Genomic DNA, 19,998 nt, shown 5'->3' with positions numbered 1-19,998 from the left:
ATAGCCACTCCAGAATGTTTGTAGAAGAACTAAGGAGAGAGTCAGAGAGAGAACATCTTCTTTTCAGACTGAATCAGATTGGACTGAAGTTGAACAGATTTGAACTTTAAAAATTCAAGCTATTTATACTTTACATATTCATGTGACTTAGTGTTTCCTCTATCAGCTTCTAATCTTGTTTACTTTTTTCTTGTTTCAATGTTTTTGAATGCTTTGTTATTGATTAATGTTTTATAGAAAAATATAGTTTTCTTCTCGTTGAAGTCACAGGGACATATGGAAGGAAGGTCAGCAGAAATAAAGAGAAATATCTGAAAATATTAATGGAGCTAGTAAATCAACTAGATACGGAAAATCTAATATGAACAGTGTAACTTGTTTTAAAAGAACCTAAAGAGGAAACTTTCAACCATCCATAATGTTGCTGGCTTTAATCCAAATTTTCTTTTGGGCTTTCTCAAGTACAAGTTCATTAGAATGTGGATAAAACCGTTTCAAACACTGTCATAGCATATAAACAGTATTAAATGGGCCAGGCACAGTGGCTCACACCTGCAATCCCAGCACTTTGGGAGGCCGTGGTGAGAGGATCATTTTAAGTTAGGAGTCTGAGACCAGCCTGGACAACAAAGCAAGACCTCATTTCTACAAAAGCAAAAATAATTTGCTAGGCATGATGACCTGTGCTGGTAGTCCTAGCTACTCAGGAGGCTGAGGCCAGAGGATTGCTTGAGCCAAGGAGTTTGAGGCTGCAATGAACTGTGATCACACCACAGTATTTCAGCCTAGGCAACAGAGCAAGACCTTGCCTCAAAAAATATATATAAAATAAATAAATAAAATAAAAATTAATTTGAAATTATATCATTAAAAGGAATTACTGTATCTCACATATACTTGCATGGCAAAGATTACCAGGTTTTATGGTGTTAGCAAGCAAATTTATCATATTCTCCAGAAAATCTAGTTTGAATAACTCCCAAGCACTAAACATATCCTTAGCTGAGGTTTGGAAGTTGAGTAAAATGGATGATAGAGCTCAAAGTTATATAAGAAGCAAATAAAAGTTCCCCCTTACACTTAAATAGCCACCTAGACCATGGCTCCAATTGAGGGGCCACAAGAACAGCTGTTGCCTTCCAACAAGTACCCCTTAAACTGTCATTGCTATTTCCTGACACAGCATTTTGCAAGTATGGTTCCCCGATTAGCAACATTATCACCACCTGGGAACTTGTTGGAAATCAGAAATTCTGAGGGTAAGGCCCAGAAATGTGTTTTAACACCTTCTCTGGGCAGTTCTGACACATGCTAACATTTGAGAACTTCTGGCCTAAGACCTTACTAACATTCCTTTTCTTTCTCCTGATTCCGTACTTGATCATAAGGGCAGGGCAGAGATTAAGAAGAACAGAGAGTACATATCTATGGCTCTATTTATGCTCTTTCAAGGGTTCTCGTTTCAGCACCACAGCTAGCCTAGATATAACCCCTATTCTCCATCTCTCTATAGCAAGAGATAATCTTCAGATCTTGATGATTCACAGTAAAGGTGTTCTTGACGTAATTATCGACCTCTGCTTCTCCACAGAATCACCTAGAAGTTGTATCTTGCCAGGATCCTTCCAGAAATCTCATTCAATTGTGCCTCATGGTAGGATCCACAATCAATATAGTTTAAAAGCACCACAGCAATGATTGTAAGGTCCATCTGGGGTGAAGAACCACTGAACCATGGGAAAAAGCAGACTTGTATTTGCTGGAAAAGAGTGGTGGTAACTTCTTTTTAATCCCCTCCCATACCTCAAGCTTTTAAAAATACAATCTCACAAGTGTCATGTGCTATAAAGGAAAGAAAATGTTTTCTCCATAATGAGCCACGGAGGACTTAGACCTGGAAGCAAACGCTGCAAAAGAAAATATTTAACCTAGTATCCACCATCAAGGGCAGTCAGAAGAAAGAAAAAGGGAGGAAGTGAGCACACTCATAAGGATCCTAAGTTGTACTTATGCTGAAGGCCCCGTCCCTTATTCCTCACTCTGACTCTGGTCACTATTAGAGCTCTACTCTTATGCCACAGCCCTCAATGTCTAGAGCTGGGATCTCTCTTCCTATTGCTTACAATATTGGAAGCAAGGTAAGAATATTCAACACTTTCCACTGTCAGGACTGGACCTGCAGGAAAGTAACAGATTTGAACTCCAGTGCTCCCTTCACTGCTGACGTGGCCTTCTGACTACCTAACGGCACTTAGTTCCTGCCTGTATTTAAATCACTTGTCTGACTACATCCCAGGACTTTGGTTACAGATGTATCTGACCAGGAATTCAAAGTATACTTTTAAGATTACCATAAATATTTATTTTAAAAAAGCCTTATCTATGGAGTTAAGACAGACCTTGGTTAGAGTCTTAATTCTAACACTACCTAAGCCGAAAAGTTACCCTGTAAGTTTCGGCTTGTTTATATATCAAATGTGAATAATACCTACTCTGTAAGTTGATAGTAAAGAACATAAAAATATATGTACAAAAACCTACAGAAGTATATACACTAGTAATATTTTCCTTATAACTCTCTTTTCCACCAATAAGTATAAAGCCAATTTAACTTTATATAAATTAAAAAGTAGCTCAAATTTCTCCCATCAAGACTTTCATATTAGTTTAGCTAACAACTTTTTAACTCATGTGCCCTTAACAGAGTATGTTTTATTCTCAGTTACACATTTAGGAATTGTAAGTCTTGTTTTAATCATCACATAGTTACACATACTTTCACCACTAAGATCAACGGACAGAATTGCCCTTGGGTACTGATAGGTTGTAGTTTTCTCCATAAACATGCTTCGTGGAGCCAGAGAACTCCCAGAAGATCGAGTTAGTGGAGAAGAGCACCTTTCCAAAAATTCGAGGGAACTGTCTTCATAGTCTGAATAGTCTGCAACATAAGATACAGAAAGAAATATTAATAAAGTGTCAGATAATTAAGGTCACTATAAAAATAACAAAAGTCATGTTTCAGGATACGTCAAATAATCATGCAACTACTTTCACTTCTCATCCATGAAAAGCTACATATGTATCTGATGAACTGGGTTTAGCAAGAACAATTGGGAAACAAATATACCCCAGACAATATATGCATAGTAGGGGGCACCAGGTTCTAACTGGTACCGGTAAACTTTTGTTAAGTAGTACAGAGGTGAAAAAGGATTATTTCTACATTTTCTCTCCATTATAATCACAACTGTGTCTGCAGTAAAATATGCAAGATGACAACACATGGACACATGGGGAAGAACAACACACACTGGGCCTGTGGGAAGTTGGGGAGAGAATCAGCAAGAATAGCTAATGCATGCTGGGCTTAACACCCAGGTGATGGGTTGATCTGTGCAGCAAACCACCATGGCACAAGTTTACCTGTATAACAAACCCGCACATCCTGCACATGCACCCCAGAACTTATTCGGTTGGTGCAAAAGTAATTGAGGTACTTTTGCACCAACCTAATAAAAGTTGAAGAGAAAAAAGATATGCAAAATGGAAATTAACCTTTTTCTTCCTCACAATTTGTAAAGAGGTTCTCCTGATGCCTGGCACACCAATTACATAGTGATAATCTGATCAATATATTTTTCAAGTAAAAAATCTCTGAAGGTAATTAGTCCTGGAAGAACTCTGTAAAAATTCTGTTTTTCTCTGTTTTGGAATGAGTCCCACAGATGTTTGCAAGGGGAAAGGCCACATGCAGCCTACTGGAGAGTTGAGGGTATAGTGAGGAAAGGAAAAAAGGAGGTGGGGGTGTGATTCCAGGCATGTGGGAAGGCTCTGAAGCTGAAGAGTGCATGCCACATTTGGCAAGCTGTAAGACTGGCTGGAACACAGTGAATAAGGGGGAAACAAAGCTAGAGTGACAGGAGCCAGAATAGCTTTTTAAAAAAAGTTTTAGCTTAATGCAATAAAAAGTCATTCAATGCTTGTGTGGAGAAGGAGCAAGATGTGACAGTTCCACTTCTGGAGGATCACTCTAGCTGTGGAATGGAGAATGGAGTGCAGGAAGGCACACATACAAGTGGGGGGATGGTTCAGAGGCTACAGCAGTAGTCCAGACAAGAAATGCTGGTGGCTCGGTACTTAGGTGATGGCAACTAAGGAGAAGTTTTCAAGGAAGATGGAGTGCTATTATAGACTAGAGGCCAAAAGCTAAGATGGCATTATCATGATTGATTCCTAGGTTTTTGCTTGAGCAACTAGGCAATGAAAGTGGGTCTGAGATGGGGCTGAAGAGGAAATGCGAGGTGGAGAAACCAGAGAAGAAACAGAAATTTAGAGGAGGGCTCTGTAAGATGGGATATCTTACACATCATCTACATGAACCTTAAGATGTGGGAAAGGGGAATGGCAGTGGTGAGAAATGCCAGAAGAAGAAGAGAAAAGCAGACATTCCCTCCACTTTAATAGAGACAAAGAAGATGAATATTTTCATGTAAGCACACAGATGTGGTGGACAGAGTATGAGCAAGTTCCCACCTGATGATGTCTCTCCTCAACTCTGTGAGGAAAATGATGTCAAGTGAGGCAGGTTAAGGAATACATGAGAGGTGGAAATGAGAGGTGGAAACAAGTGGTAAAAAGGAAAGACAGAGAGTGGAAAAATGAGCTTATAAGAGAAGTACTGGTCTGTACTAAGTATCCATTTGAAGTTGGCAGTTGTGGGAGGCAGAACAGTCGGCCAAAAATGTCTATGTCCTAAACTCTAGAACCTTTAAATGGGCTAAGCTATGTGGAAAAGTGGAATTAAGGTTGCTAATTGGCTGATCTTACAACAGGGAGAGTACCTTGGATTATAGAGTGGGCCCAATGTAATGGTGAGTGTCCTTAAAAGTGAAAAGATGGAGGCAGAAGAGACAATGTGAGAGTGAAACACTATAAGAAAGACTGGACCATTTGCTGACTTTGAAGATGGGAGCAGGACAAGGGCCAAGAAATGCAGAAGCCTCTGGAAGCTAGAAGAGGCAAAAAAAACAGACTGTCCCTGAGAGCTTCCAGAGAAAAATGGAGCCCTGCTGATACCTTGGTTTTAACCCAGAGAGATCCATTTTGGACTTCTGACCTCCAGAATCTTAAGATAATGAATACGTATTTTTTTAAACCACTGATGTGCAGTAATTTGCAACAGCAGCAATGGGAAACTTACACTCGTCATCATAAATACCACAGAACAACCAACACTGATTGAGGGCTCTCCATGTGCCAAACACAATTTTCAGTTCTTTATGTGTATTAACTCTTTTAATCCTCACAAGCATCTAATGAGGGAAGTAGGACTGCTAGTAAAGAACTGAGACAGGACAGATCAACTAAATTGCCCAAGAATATACAACTATCAATGGCAAAGCCAACATTCAAACCCAGGCAGTCTGACTATGGAAGCTGCACTATTAACGAACAAGTGATATCAGTGTATTTAAACATTTAAAGTGTGTACAAGCTGGCAAGCTTGTTAAAACCCAGATTCCTGGGCCTCATCTCCAGTACACTGGGAATGAAACACTCCCAGATAATGCTGATGCTGTCAGATTATAGCAGTCTTTGGGCAGCACTACGCCATTCCGACTCCGGTGGCCTCACCGTAACCGCAGTTTGCCCAACACCATATTACTTAGGCCCAGACATGGAAAGGGCATTTATTAAATGCTAGGTACTTTATCAAGTACTTTACAATGATTACTTTATTTAATTTGAATAATAAATCTATGCAGTAAAACAACAATTACCATTTATTTTAGAAGAAAAGAAATTGGGATGTAGAGAATTTAAATAACCTGCCAAAGGTCACTTAGCTATAGTGTTATGGGCAGAATTTGAATCCCTATACTAAACCTTCAAGGCTGCCTTCTTATCAGCTCCATTCTATGTTGCCCTTTCAGCAAAAGTAAAAGTAGAAGCAGAATCTGACTGTAAAAATAATGAAAGAAATCTCAATTTTGTGCTAAAATAAAACATGGCTGATATTTAATAGGTTTCATTAACAAATGAATAAAACTTGGCATTCCGCACCCTGTCTGTATTCCCCACTCCAATTCCCTCTGGCTATTATGAATAAAAGTCTGTTATGCTTCAAGGCTTAGATCAGAAGTGGTCTCCTACATAAAGCCCCTTCCTTGTGTCAGCTTTTCTAGCTTAAATGTTTATCTTGGACCACTCTTGCCACAAATATCAGACTTTCCTGGTAGAGATTTATGTACACTTATCTCTCTTACAATATACTTCAATGACTTACAAACTCCTTGAAGGGATCTTTTTTACTACGCAATGCTTTCAAGTCTCTTTTCACTTCTAACTCTATTTCTTTTCAATCTCTGTATGCCTTCAGTATCCTTATATTTACAGATAGGTGAAAGACAGATGAAGTGATTTGCTCAAAGTAGAAAGCTAAAAACTGGCAAAGATGTCACTCTTAAATTCCAACATGGTGACTTCTCATACACACGAATTAAACACAATGTTGGTATTATGTCTTGTAAACCAATTCTGTTAATCAAAACATATCTTAACCTACTACCTCATAAAATAATAAAACAACTAATCTAAATTATTATTTAGCATAACTGCATTAAAATAACAGATAAGAACAAGAACTTAGTATGCCAACAACAAGTAAAAACTTGTTGAAGAGAAGAATACACAGTTTGATAAACAGTATTTCAGGTATTAATAACACAGCATGGTGGTTAAAGTTAAGAATTCAGACTTGTAAGTCAGACTGCTTGGATTTGAAATGAATCTGCTTTTCACCACTTGCTAGCTATGAGAGCTGGAGAGCTCTCTTTCTCACTCTAACTGTTGGTAAAATGAACATAACAAGGCCGGGCGCGGTGGCTCAAGCCTGTAATCCCAGCACTTTGGGAGGCCGAGACGGGCGGATCACGAGGTCAGGAGATCGAAACCATCCTGGCTAACACGGTGAAACCCCGTCTCTATTAAGAAATACAAAAAACTAGCCGGGCGAGGTGGCGGGCGCCTGTAGTCCCAGCTACTCGGGAGGCTGAGGCCGGAGAATGGCGTGAACCCGGGAGGCGGAGCTTGCAGTGAGCTGAGATCCGGCCACTGCACTCCAGCCTGGGCGACAGAGCGAGACTCCGTCTCAAAAAAAAAAAAAAAAAAAAAAAAATGAACATAACAGATCCTACTGTAAAGGGTTAATATGAGGATTAAATGAAGTACTAATATTTATAAAATGCTTAGTTTGGGGTACATAAGGTACCAGCAGGATATATAAAATAATGTTGAGTGGTAAATAAAAGAAATAATTTTGAAACTCCCTCATGGTGCTAACTATAGACTAAAAAACACACTAGAAGCCTCATACAGTAATAATGTCAATTCTTTAACATTAAGACGTCTTTAAAATTTCAAAGTTACTTAAAATCCTGTATTTCCTGCTTAAAGACCACTCTTCTAATTTAACCATCTGGGGAAAAATGCTATTTCTAAGATAAAGTAAATAGCTCAGAATAAATTCTCCTCAAATGCAATAATTAATTACAAGGATGACAGTGATGACCAAACTCAACACCTGCTGTTTATAAATAGCAATGTTTTTGTGCATCTTACCAGGACTCTATTTACAAAGTTAAGGTTTTCATTTGTAAGCTTCATTTTAAAATGTCAACAAATATATAAGGTTTTCTTTTTCATTAAAAAATAAAAATATATACCATTTAAAGTATGTTTTAATGCTCTTTGTAAAGGGTTACCATAGTTAAGGGCTGGTCACAATTCCAAGGTGCAGTTTTTTTGGCCATTTTTCTTCTATTCATCCTAATTGCTCTTCCTTCTCTCAAGTTACAATTTCCTGCCTTCTCCTAAGCTCTAGCCCTCATTGTGCTGCCAAGTGTAGCCCCCTTCTTATTTTGTTTTGTATCAGCCCCTGTTATCTTTTTCCCCACTTTCACAGGTATTTTGTATATAAGATTCTGCGTCTGCTACTAAATATTAGAACAGACCACGGTTTACTGATGTGCCATAAGATGACTTGAAATAGCTGGCCATTCCTGCACTGACAATGCAGGTCTCCATTGGAACCCCTAAGCTAGGCAAATCCCTCAGAGCCTTTGGTCAGGTGGGAGTTCATCTGGAAGTTTTATTTGCAGCCTGAGTTTCTCATTTCTGTATTGTGACATACTGTTCACAGGAGGGTATTCAGTCATCAAATGAGTTCACAGTGAATAGTTTTTGTTTACTAAACTCTGGAGTTTCCTACCTCTACATCACTTCTAGTTTGAATTCCACAGTTATATACGAAGAGGTGATGGAGAAGTGGGCAGAAGGGAAGGGGGAGGAGCAAGGCACACATAGAAGTGCCCGGAAATGTTCAAGACTCTTTGGAAAGCGGTTTCAAGCTTATGAACCCCATTTTGATCCTGTACCTTCAAATTTACTCTGGCAGCTTTAGAATTTGAGAATGTGAAAACTTCACACTCTGTGGGAAAATTGAATGTTTTTTGGACTATGGAGAGAGTTAAAATCTGAAGAATTTACTAACAATGATTACCAACCACAAAACTGCCCAGTTGGATATGTATTTTTTAAAACTGTTTTTATTAAATGTCTCATAAATACAAAAAATGGGTATGACACAAAGAATATCAATAGCACAAAACACTTAGGTACTGATCACGCAGTTTAAGGGAGTATCATCATTTTTGAAGGTCCCTTTGTGTCATTTTCCAGTTTGAACTGATAACGCCCCTTCCCCACCTTAGAGGCAACCACTATCCTGAATTTTTGGTCATCATTCTCTTGTTTTTCTTTCTGCTTTTCCCATATACAGTCGAATCTCTTAAAAATATAGTTTTATAACTTTTTTATCTTTACATAAATGAAACATTGTTTTCTTCAGTTACTTGGTTTTTAGCTTACCATTTTGTTCCCGTGATTCTGTTGCTGTAATTCATTTATTTACTCCACTGAAGGAATGCATGACTTTTGATGGAGAGCTGGGCTGATCCCAGTGCTGCTGTGAACACTCTCATATTTGATGCACCGTGTGAGTTTCCTCAGGGGTTTTTAGGCCACATGGAACACACATCGTCACCTTACTCCCTGGTCCCCATCTGTTTCCCACAGTAGATGTGCAGTTGCCTTCATTTCCTTAGCAACATCTGTTATTATCTACTTGGTCAGTTGTGCCAATACAGCATGTATGAAACAGATTTCACTATGTTTTAACAACTGAGTTTCATCTAATTTTCTGATAAAATTTTGCATATCAATCCTCTGTGGTCATATCCTTTTAACACATTGTTAGATTTAATTTCATAACATTTATTTATGGATTTTGGATCTATATCCCTAAGAAAGAGTTTGTGGCTGGCTTTCCCATATTATTCTCTCCTGATTTTGATAGCAAAGTTATTTAAATCATTTAAAATACATTTAGAGTTGTGTTCGTTCCTAGGGGTGCCATAAGAAAGTACCATAAATTTAGTGGCTTAAAACAACAGAAATTTATTTACTCAAAGTTCTGAAGGCTGGAAGTCCAAAATCAGGGCTTGACAGGGAAGTGCTCCCTCTGGAAGCCCCTGGGCCAAACCTTTCCTTGCCTCTTGCAACTTCTGGTTCCTCTGGGTCCTTGGCTTGGGGCTGCACTCCTCTGATTTCTGCTCCATTTTCACATGGCCTTTGCTGATACCAAATTCTGTTGGTTTCTCAAATTCTTGTAAAAATATCTATTTCACTGTCATCCTCGAAAGCTAATTTAAGGAATTCTACAATTCTAGACTGAGAATAATTACTTGAGCATGCTAAAGGGTGCTTGGTCAGGGCATCAAGTCTACTATAATGCTGGAAGGAAAAGTGTCTAATCAGTTGCAACAATTAATGTATAGGCCACAGAGTAGTATATTTTTGAAATTTCATGTAAAGAAAAGCTACAGGAACTTTTCAGTTCTCAACATGGGGATCTTGTCATGACTCCATTTTGTAAAAGAAAAGGGGAATCAAAGGAAACTTCGAATTTTTTAAAAAATGGGAATAACCATCTCAGTGTACTTACCATGCTGCTTAGATTTCTTTTTCTTTTTTTTCTTCTTCTTCTGTTTTGGTTTGTAGTGATCTTTGTCTCTCTTCTCTCTTCTTTCCTTATCCTTTTCTTTTTTCTTACCTAAAAGATAATAGCGAATACTTCAGCAATCACGACTGATCCTGAGTTGTTCCTTTGTGGTTAACCTAAAAGCAGCATTTATGTTTTAATCAGCTATTCCAGTCACCTGCCCAGAGTGGATGGGTTCAATTAAACTGTTCATGTCATGACTCTGGAAGTCCTGATAAGCTTATTGGACTATAAGGGGGATCTTCATTAGCAGTGCTGAGAAATCCCAACTCCTGATACCTTAAAGTTAACACAGACAGTAGTTAAAACCTTTCAATGAGTAATATTCTCAATTTTCTGATGTGGTAAGTAGTTAAACTCCATAATTTACAAAGGACCTGAATGAAGAGACTCAGCATTTCCACATATAATTTAATGAGAGAATAAATTAGGAGATTAAAAAAAAAAAACAAAAAATCTGATGGACTTTTTGCTTTGGATAAGCTTTAAAAAATAATTAAACCAATTTATAAACAACTCCTCCAGTCTTTATTTACATTCTCTGTGTGTTTAACAATGAAGGCTAAGAACATGAGGAAAAAAATGTATTTCATTAAACTAATTTTTCCAAAATTGTAAAGCATTCTTTTCCCTAATCATATGTACTTAAAAAAATAAATATTAGAGCAGTATCCTACATTTCAAATTAAATCATCACACATATCCTACTAGCTATTGCTCCAACTCACAATGGTTTAGCCTATAATTTATCAAACATATTTGACCAACTTTCAGTGATTCAAGCTCCAGTTAACTAATCTACAGAATATTTAAGACTATCATCCATTATTTTGTGACATTTAGTCATTACAGCACAGAAAATAGAAAATATAGCAGAAAACTCAATAACATTTTTATAAAGTATAATGAAGAAGAAAGTGTGAAAAAATTACTATTTTAATCTATTCATTCTCTAAAGTCTCAACAATATTAAATCGAGGTCTATTTTTGAATAGCCATAATTTTGACTAGGGATGATCATAAACACCAAAGTTCCTTCAGAGAAAGCAAGAGACTCTCTTGATAAAAAAGTTACATATAAAACAAGATATGTGTTTAATAAGTCACGTATCTGGAGCTGACTAACACTAGTAAGAACTAAAACAGATGATCACTTACACCTAAGGAAGCATTAACTGGTAAAGAGTAAGGGGCAGACTATGTCCTCCCTCTCTGTCAAGCTTTATAGTCTTTTGCTTAAAGATTACTTTCTGTTCATACCAAATGCTGTTGAGCTTTTTTCTTCCAATTTCACTTTTTTTTCAGTTTTCGATATTCCTGTGGGTTAGGGGAAAAATATGTAAGTTTAATCAGAAAAACTTAAAAGTATGGGACAATATTTTACATTACAATTGCTCATAAAACTCTATATAAGACTCTTTTTCTCCTAACGGTCTACATGTTTTACTGCCTGAACTGGTAACAAAGCAGTGAGATTTCTTACCTTAAAAAACAACCAAAACAATAAATTAAATGAGATTTTTGTTATTCAAACTGCTTAGGTTCAACTTCTGGTTCCACCACTTACTAGCTCTGCAGCCTTGAGGACATCATTTAATGCCTCTGTACTTCCATTTCCTTATCTGTCAAACAGGAATAAGTCTATATGCCTCATGCAGTCATAAGGATTATGTGAGTCAAAATATGTAAGATGTGTAGTCCCAAGATGGGTAAATATGTAATTTTTTTCATTTTCTCTTTTGTGGTAGGGTAATAATTTGAGACTACACTATTTCCAGAAATAGCATAAATATGAGTCTAACCATAAAGAAAAAGTTAACTGTACTAGGCCATCAGTAAAGGTCTACTCTAGCACCATAGCCTTTGGCAATCCAAAAGATACTGAAATTCATCTGAGTAATAGTTCCAGGCATCATTTCTACTTCTGTGACAGTTATGATATGAATGCTATCTGGATTATCAAAATGAAATATTAAACTCCATATTAAAGTATACTGGTTTTCAACAATCTGTATATATTTTTAAAACTAATATTTAAGCTCTTGTGCCTAAAACAAACTTGTACCTTTGAACTACATCATGAATGCACTGTTAGGTAATGATAATAGTCAAAATAAAACTGTTCTGCAAACCATTTTTGTTCTATATATAAATGTAAAATACAAAGACATACTTATACATTAAAATATTCAATCTCAATAAATATTCCAATAAAACATAGGTAATAATAGTCTAAAATTCATTTTTAAACCAATATTGCCCTTTTAATTACTGTGCAGCTGACACAGGTACATTTAATCAATTCATATTCAACCATTCCCAATGCTAATATCTATTTGTGGCTAGTGTTAATCTAAGAAAAATACTACAGTGCATTTAAAATACAATTTTAGTCTACTAAATTATGCTTTAATGTCACCATTTACCAATTTTTTAAGATCATTCTACAACAGTATCAAAAAAGCTGATATTTCACTCATCTTACTTCAAATATTTTCTATCATTTAAACATAACAAAAATATAAAAATACCACTCAAATCAAGTGCCAATAAGGCTCTAGCAAGTTTAAACCTAAATAAGAACACCGATAATCTCCATTTGTTATGACAGAAAAAATGAAAGGGATATCAGAGCAAAGAGAAATACAATTAAATTTTCTTATTAGCAAGACTGCTGAACAAATGCATTACTTCTGTTTACTACTTGTTGCACTATTAGAACTTTATAAATTTTATGCAATTTCCTTGAAAACAGTAAAGCATTTACAATGCAAACCATGAGGAATGTGCTTTCCAAATCCTCAGTGGTAGTGCAGATATATTCAGATATATTGCTAACAGTGATCATTGCCTCTTAGGCTCCTACATCTCTGGAGCACTGGATCTCTAGGGAAAAGGTGGAGCAATGATGTTTAGAATCTCCTGGAGTGGGGACAGGGAGTAAGATTAAAGGAACTGCCTTACTAGGCTACTTTTACTGACTGGAATGTGTGCACCCCTTAGGTACTTGACAGACAAATAAAACAGTTATGAACCACCGCACAAGAAACACAGAGATTAACATAGCAGAAGAGATGCAACCAATCCCAGAGTGGGGTCCAGAGAGTGAGTTCTAGATTTAGTTTTTACATGTTCTAGTGGTTTCCAAACCATTCGATTTCATAAATGACAAAATTTCAAAAGTAAAACTGGGGGACTCATAAAGGGTTGTCAATGTTTTACTCAAGTAAGGATATTAAAATAAATATTCGTATATGCAACAGTAGGATTTTAAAAAATACTTACACACAAATAGGAAAACAAAACAGACCATTCCAGAAGTCAACAAGAAAAATAAGTTTAGTTTTACAAGAAGTTCACTATCTCGTCCTTATTTTACCACGTGCCAGAATTTGGTAACCAAAGTATCAGAACATTAGTTTGTAGAATAGTAATTTTTTTTTTTTTTTTTTTTGAGACGGAGTCTCGCTCTGTCGCCCAGGCTGGAGTGCAGTGGCGCAATCTCGGCTCACTGCAAGCTCTGCCTCCCGGGTTCACGCCATTCTCCTGCCTCAGCCTCCCGAGTAGCTGGGACTACAGGCGCCCGCCCCTGCGCCCGGCTAATTTTTTCTATTTTTAGTAGAGACGGGGTTTCACCATGGTCTCGATCTCCTGACCTTGTGATCCGCCCACCTCGGCCTCCCAAAGTGCTGGGATTACAGGCGTGAGCCACCACGCCCGGCCAGAATAGTAATTTTTAAACTAAATTTCAGCAACAGAACATTTAAAAATATATATATATAGATATATTAAAAATATATATAGATATATAGATATAGATATAGATATATATTATCTGGCAGCTGAATGCAAAATGCAACAACAAAAACCAAAACACAAATGGAGCTACTCTAGTTAAAGTCAGAGAGGCAGATCTCTGAACCATGCCTGCTTGCATACAACTCAAAAACTAGTAATGTAGAGTGATTTCTCAAGCCTCTTCTGGTATGCTAAACATTACAGATTCTTGTGGCTAAAAAGAGAGGCAATCCCTGAGACTCTCCATGGAAACCCCAGGCTCTGTAGAAGCCATGAACATTTGGTATGAGGGTGGAGGCAACAGAGTCTCCAATTGTAGTTTTGTTTTGAACAAATCTGGAAAATAAATTGAAAAACAATTTAAAACAAAAAGACTTTTAAATAGTAAATGTAAAGTTGACGTGAGATGTTGGAATAAAAATGAAGGCCATTTCAAAACCCGCCACAGGCAGACTAGGTAGAACTGACAATATGCTATTTTGCCATACCAACTTAGACCAATCCCAAGACCTACTTCTGTTTTTCACTGGTGATAAAATGTATTATATTAACCAATCCATAATATAATTCATGAACACTCTACAGAAGATTCACTAAGAAGAGTCCAACTATCTTATCTATGATGATAAACCTATACACATGTATTTACTTATATCTACATTTCATTCAAAAACTAAGATGACTTTGAATGACACTGAAGCAAAGCCTAATGCATTTCATCGAATGCTACCCGAAAACTGAGGGGACCTGCTCATGGACATCCTGACGTTACATAAAGGTACACTCTGCATGGCCACGTCAAGCCAACATTCCTATCCATGCTAACTGAGACATGCTGCAATAAAACAGGTAAATGCTCCTTGATATTTATTTAGTAATTTGCTAAAAAAAAAAAAAAAAAAAAAAAAAAAAAAAAAAAAAGATGTGTTACTAGAGGTATTTCTTTTAATACAAGAGTAACTAAAATGGCTCAAAATTATATTCATACAACCTACTAATCCCAATTTTGTCTTCACAGTGGTTACAAACAATAAAAGTTATCATCTCTAAAGCTATCTTAAATTGACTTTTTTTTTTTTGACGTTTTTAAGCTGAAAATAATCCTATTATATATCACAATCTTTTTTTTGAATAAACATAGACTATCAAATGCCTAATTAATGGTAAGTAAAACATCAAGACTGTAGAGCCAAAAGTGACCACAGACATCATCTACTATCATCTCATCATATAGATGAAAAACTGAGTTTCAAGGAAGCAAGAAGAGAAGGCAGACGGTTTGTCTCTACAGGGTTTTTAAGAGGCTCTACCAGAGGCCTCTTGGGGCAATCTTTTCTTCCTTTACACCCAAGAGTACTTTACACCTCTTCAGGCACTTATATCATGCTTTAAATATTTGTATTTCAGTTACTAGCTTTGTGTCCCTTCTAGACTCTAAGTTTCTGGAGGGCAGATTCCGTATCTGTTCACACTGTGTTTCCTACCTAAAGAGAATTGTGTGACAAGGGGCAACAGATAACTGTTGGCCCAAGGTGCCTGTGAGAACCTGAACCACGAGTTTATTTTTCAAAAGACCACTTTTCAAAAAACTTGATTTACTGTATCCTCCCAGATACTAACAGAATTAAGATTTCCTGAGGCTGTATCCTTATCTAAAATTGGCTGGCTCTGTGAGAAAGAATCCTGATAGTAAAATAAAAACAAAGGCATCAATTTTTACAAAGATACCAATTACTTGTTTGGTAATGTAGGCAGCAATAGCATTCTTAACAGTGGCTAGTCATGTGGGCATCCACCGCACTAGAAGAACAGGGAGAGAATATTCCAAGTTCATTATCTCTACTGGAAAACAATTAAGAACAGTAGTATAAAATAATTGGACTATTTGCAAATCTCATCAATCCTTTAGCATCAACTGCTAAACTCAGCAGTGTGAATTTATCTTGCTCCCCCAAAAGTAAAAACCTAACCATGTCGAACAATCTCACAGTTAGCAACTAACACCCTCATCATTCTAAACTCCCCAAGAGTTTCCATTTGACAAAAATAACTCAGAAAATGTCTCTGACAAACTGTAAAGCATGTTTTCAATTATCAGTTTTAAAATTCAACAGTAACAAAATTTTCTTTTATAATTAATATGGATACCAACCAAACATACGTGTGTGTATGTATGTGTGTGTGCATATATGTATATATGTATCAAAGAAATAAAAACAGAAAAACCTGGTACTTTGACTCTAAATCTAAGAGGACTTGGGGAACAGACAGAAGCATAAAAAATACAGCAAAATGGTCAAGAGAGGGTAAATAACAAAAAGGTTAAGGAGAAAAACATAGAGACCACTGAGAATTTCAATGCAAGTGGGACAGGGGCACAAGATTGTAATCAAAAGGTGTTCAGTTAGAACATGACCTAAATTCTACTACTTTCCTCAAAAACTAAAAATTAAGAGGTCACAGAAACAAATTAGAATTTCACCTCCCTCTATTCAAATACTGTGTTCAATCCTCTAATAAACCTTCAGTAATTAACAATTAAAACTATGCATTTCCTTGCTATAAGCAATTAAAGTTGACAGCTACTGTACTATTAAGCTCATTACACCCAGAAAATCCTTACTCTTCCACAAATTCAAATTATAGCTAAACTCCTCTCTACCTTTTACTTTCCCAGAAAACGATCTTACTTATTTTACTTTTCCAATAGTTACTGCTAATATTTAAAAAGGGAAAGAATATTTGTGTGCCTTCCTCTAAGGTAGTCAGCCATAGTGCCACAAATATGCTAAAAATTCTGAAAAGAGGAAGTTAATAATCTGGTTAGAAGCAAAATCATCTAAGTCAAGGACTTTCATGCACAATCACTACATTGATATTTTGATATTTTAGGATATACAATCTGTTAATGTAAGACTCTTAGTTATTACACAGTTACTTATATTGATCTATATTTCAATACTGTTACTATTATTAGAATACTTTTAAAGAAAAATGTAAATATTTTCACATGTACATCTGAAAATAATTTTCCCAATGGATATACAACCTTACAACTTTAACATGTTTTTCATATATTCAGTACAGTAACAAATGCCAGATCGTAAAAGAACTGAATAAGACCTTTACCAAAAAAGTATCTCAATGGGTCAATGATAACTCAGAAATCTTGTGGAAAAGTGGAAAAGAAAAATCAGTTAAGGAAAGACCAAGAGTCAAACGACAATAGATCTGATTTGAGAAACTACAGGAAATGTTTCAAAATCTACAAATATTCAGACTTGGGTATTTTATTTTTTTAAACATGATAAAGAATTATCATGTACAAAGTAACTTCGACCTTTATACAAAAAGTAATAAAAACAAGTATATGTCTCTTAAGTTACTTCAATCATTTTATTTCAACACATACCATCACCAGAAAAGAGTAAGTTTCATTTTATGCTTCATCCAAAAAATGGATAAAGTGGTTTCAGGGAAGATGCCTGTAAACACAACGATCACCAACACCCTTGGTAACGCATCAACAAACTGCTTTACGTTTTTCTCCAACTCACAACAAACTAAATTCAGACTTCTTTCAAACATCTAATTCCAAACAGTAATTTACCAGAAGTGCATCTGTAAGATAGTATTGGCCTTTTTTTATTATGTGTATTCTGGATCAGGTTATAATTTTTAAAAACTTCTAAATAAAACAATGCACCCACATAAGGGAAACATGAATCGATATACTGTTAGATTTAAAATATCAGCTTGGCAAAATACACATCCAAATGCTTTCGAACTACAATAAATATCATAAAATCATGCAAAAAATTTGTTATTAAGGATGGCTGATTTTACATATTGTACTCCTCAAATAACTTTATAGCAAATTTGATTCAATTTGGAGGAATCTGCCCCAAAATATGGAATTATATTTAAGACACAGGCATATAGTTCAGTGTTTCTTAAATATTAAATTCTGTTAAAATCCTTAAACCGAAGTACTGATCCCATTAAGTACTTCCTGGCTTTAAAAGTAAGAATTCCTGTAATTACACTTGGCTCTAATAATTTATATTTAGTAAAAATAAGGATATATAAAGAAGAAGCAGGGAGAAGGAAATAGATCAAGTAACAATGTAAGAAGTACGTATGTCCAGGGCATATGATTGTAACAAGATCACACAAAAGACCTTTAAAACAGAGAAGAAACTCTCCTATAAATGTTAAAGTATTTATGAAAAGGAATTATATAGGAATCAAAATAATGTAGTTAAACCTCAAAATGTTGATACCTAATAACTGCAAGCCTAGCTACTCATCTACTTAAAAGAGCCTTTATTTTTTTTCTTTTACCTGCTGCTGCTGGAGCTCCTCTTCCATCAGCTATTGCTTTGGAAGAAGAATTTGGAAGCATCTGTGTATCCTCTTTTTCTGCTCTGGGACATTCATTATGGTAAGAGGAATCTGAGGCTACTGGTGCTGTAACTTCTGAACCACGACTTAAGTCAAGAGGGAGACAGGGTCCCAGCTTCTCAAGTGGCAAATGTGCAACATCAGGCACTACACAAAATAAAGAGTGTAATATAATATTAACACAGATAAAATGGCTCAGTTACTATCACTGTGAATTAAAGTGTTACATAATTTAAACAGTGCCTGGCACAAAGAAGGCACTCAATAAATATTTGTAGAATAAGTGAAGTGCTTATAACTCCAGAAGATATAAGAGCAGAAATGTCTTAATATTTTAATAATCTTTATCTCTTAGTTTTTTCTTTATCTTCTTTTATGTTTGGTTCTATAGGAAATCAATATACATTACCCTCTGGTACTGAAGATTCTTGCTGATTTTGAGAACTGATGGAGAAAACTTTCCCATCAGTGGCTGGAGAGGGAGAAGAAACCTTTTCTACAGAATCATCAGGCATGGGTAAGGTGGCTAAACGCTGAGATCTTCTTCTCCGCTCACTATGCTTGAAAGGTCTAGGGGGATTCACAGGCTGTGGAGGACCTAGAAAAAGATCTTCAATGTTCACGAAGCAGATACATACCAGGAGCATCTTATAATATTTAAGGAGATAAATGGGAAAAAATGATTCATATTCTTCCCTCTGATGTTGTTACAAGATATCCACAAGGAATGGCATGTTTCAAAGGTAATCAAAGGCGAAAATCGTGACCTCATTCAAAATGAGTCAATCAAAAATTCTAAAATCTACACTCTACTAGAACTGAGAAAATAAAATGGAACATTAATTTCAAGTAGCTCCAACTGACAGACTACAGTTAATTTCTCTAATTGCAGATCGTTGTGTAAATTGCCATTTTTCCTTCGGGAAAATAGTCTCTTTACAGCAAAAGATAAGGAAAAATATATATATATATATTCCTTTTGCTACAATGCAAATCGAGCAACTCTAAGGGAAAAAAAGGCAGGGACACAGATGATATAACATTATAGAGTTAGTGATTTACTTTACACTAATGTAAATAATTTTATCCCATCATCATCCCCCCAAATGGAGTTTTATAAACATGTCTGGGCCTGATTCATTAAAAAAAAATTGAACAAAAACAACTTTGTGTACTTATTGTGAGCAAATAATGAGGATATTTAAGATTATGACATTGTGTACTTGGGTTTTTTAAACAACTTGGTAAGTAATTTAGGCACCTTCTAGCAATATAATATAAATATTTGGAAATGTCTTTTACACTTTTAGATATCGTCTCTCTACATGGCATATAAACATTTGACTAGAATAGGCAAGATTATATATGCCAATATATTCATGTTAATTTAGAAAGAGGAAATAAGAAAAGTCTAAAGAGACTGATGTTTGGGTATTTAAGAGTAATTTTACAATGAAAACAAAAAAGACATGTTGATAACTAAAAAATATAAAAGAGTAAAATTTAACTGCCATATTGTGGTTATAATACCAAGATATAATTTCCAAAATAAAATGTTTGTTAATGTCATATGACATTCTAGTGACTACTGACACTATTTCATGATGTCATAATGAAATGAAGCTTATTAGGAAAACAACTGAATTATGTTCCCATTCTTTCCACCTATTACA

At 35.8% G+C, this 19,998-nt stretch overlaps 1 protein-coding gene across 26 annotated transcripts in view; it reads right to left on the bottom strand.

Moving 5' to 3' along the window:
- PHF20L1 (PHD finger protein 20 like 1) overlaps positions 1 to 19,998 on the bottom strand; it is a 73,924-nt gene that overhangs the window by 13,571 nt on the left and 40,355 nt on the right. For all 26 annotated transcript variants that reach the window (XR_013397426.1, XR_013397427.1, XR_013397428.1 and 23 more), the window contains 5 exons: positions 18,735 to 18,923; positions 18,266 to 18,472; positions 11,384 to 11,440; positions 10,067 to 10,174; positions 2,777 to 2,941 (listed from right to left, as the gene is read on the bottom strand). Coding sequence is in view for 21 of the 26 variants with exons in the window: in XM_028852916.2 (XP_028708749.1) it covers positions 2,777 to 2,941; positions 10,067 to 10,174; positions 11,384 to 11,440; positions 18,266 to 18,472; positions 18,735 to 18,923 (726 nt within the window). In the remaining 5 variants the exon portion in view is untranslated. The remainder of the gene's footprint in view (positions 1 to 2,776; positions 2,942 to 10,066; positions 10,175 to 11,383; positions 11,441 to 18,265; positions 18,473 to 18,734; positions 18,924 to 19,998) is intronic.

This window comes from Macaca mulatta, chromosome 8 (assembly GCF_049350105.2).
Source record: "Macaca mulatta isolate MMU2019108-1 chromosome 8, T2T-MMU8v2.0, whole genome shotgun sequence".
NCBI classification, from domain to species: domain Eukaryota; kingdom Metazoa; phylum Chordata; class Mammalia; order Primates; family Cercopithecidae; genus Macaca; species Macaca mulatta.
Note: the sequence above shows the minus strand (reverse complement) of the source record. Positions and strands in the feature narration are given on the sequence as shown.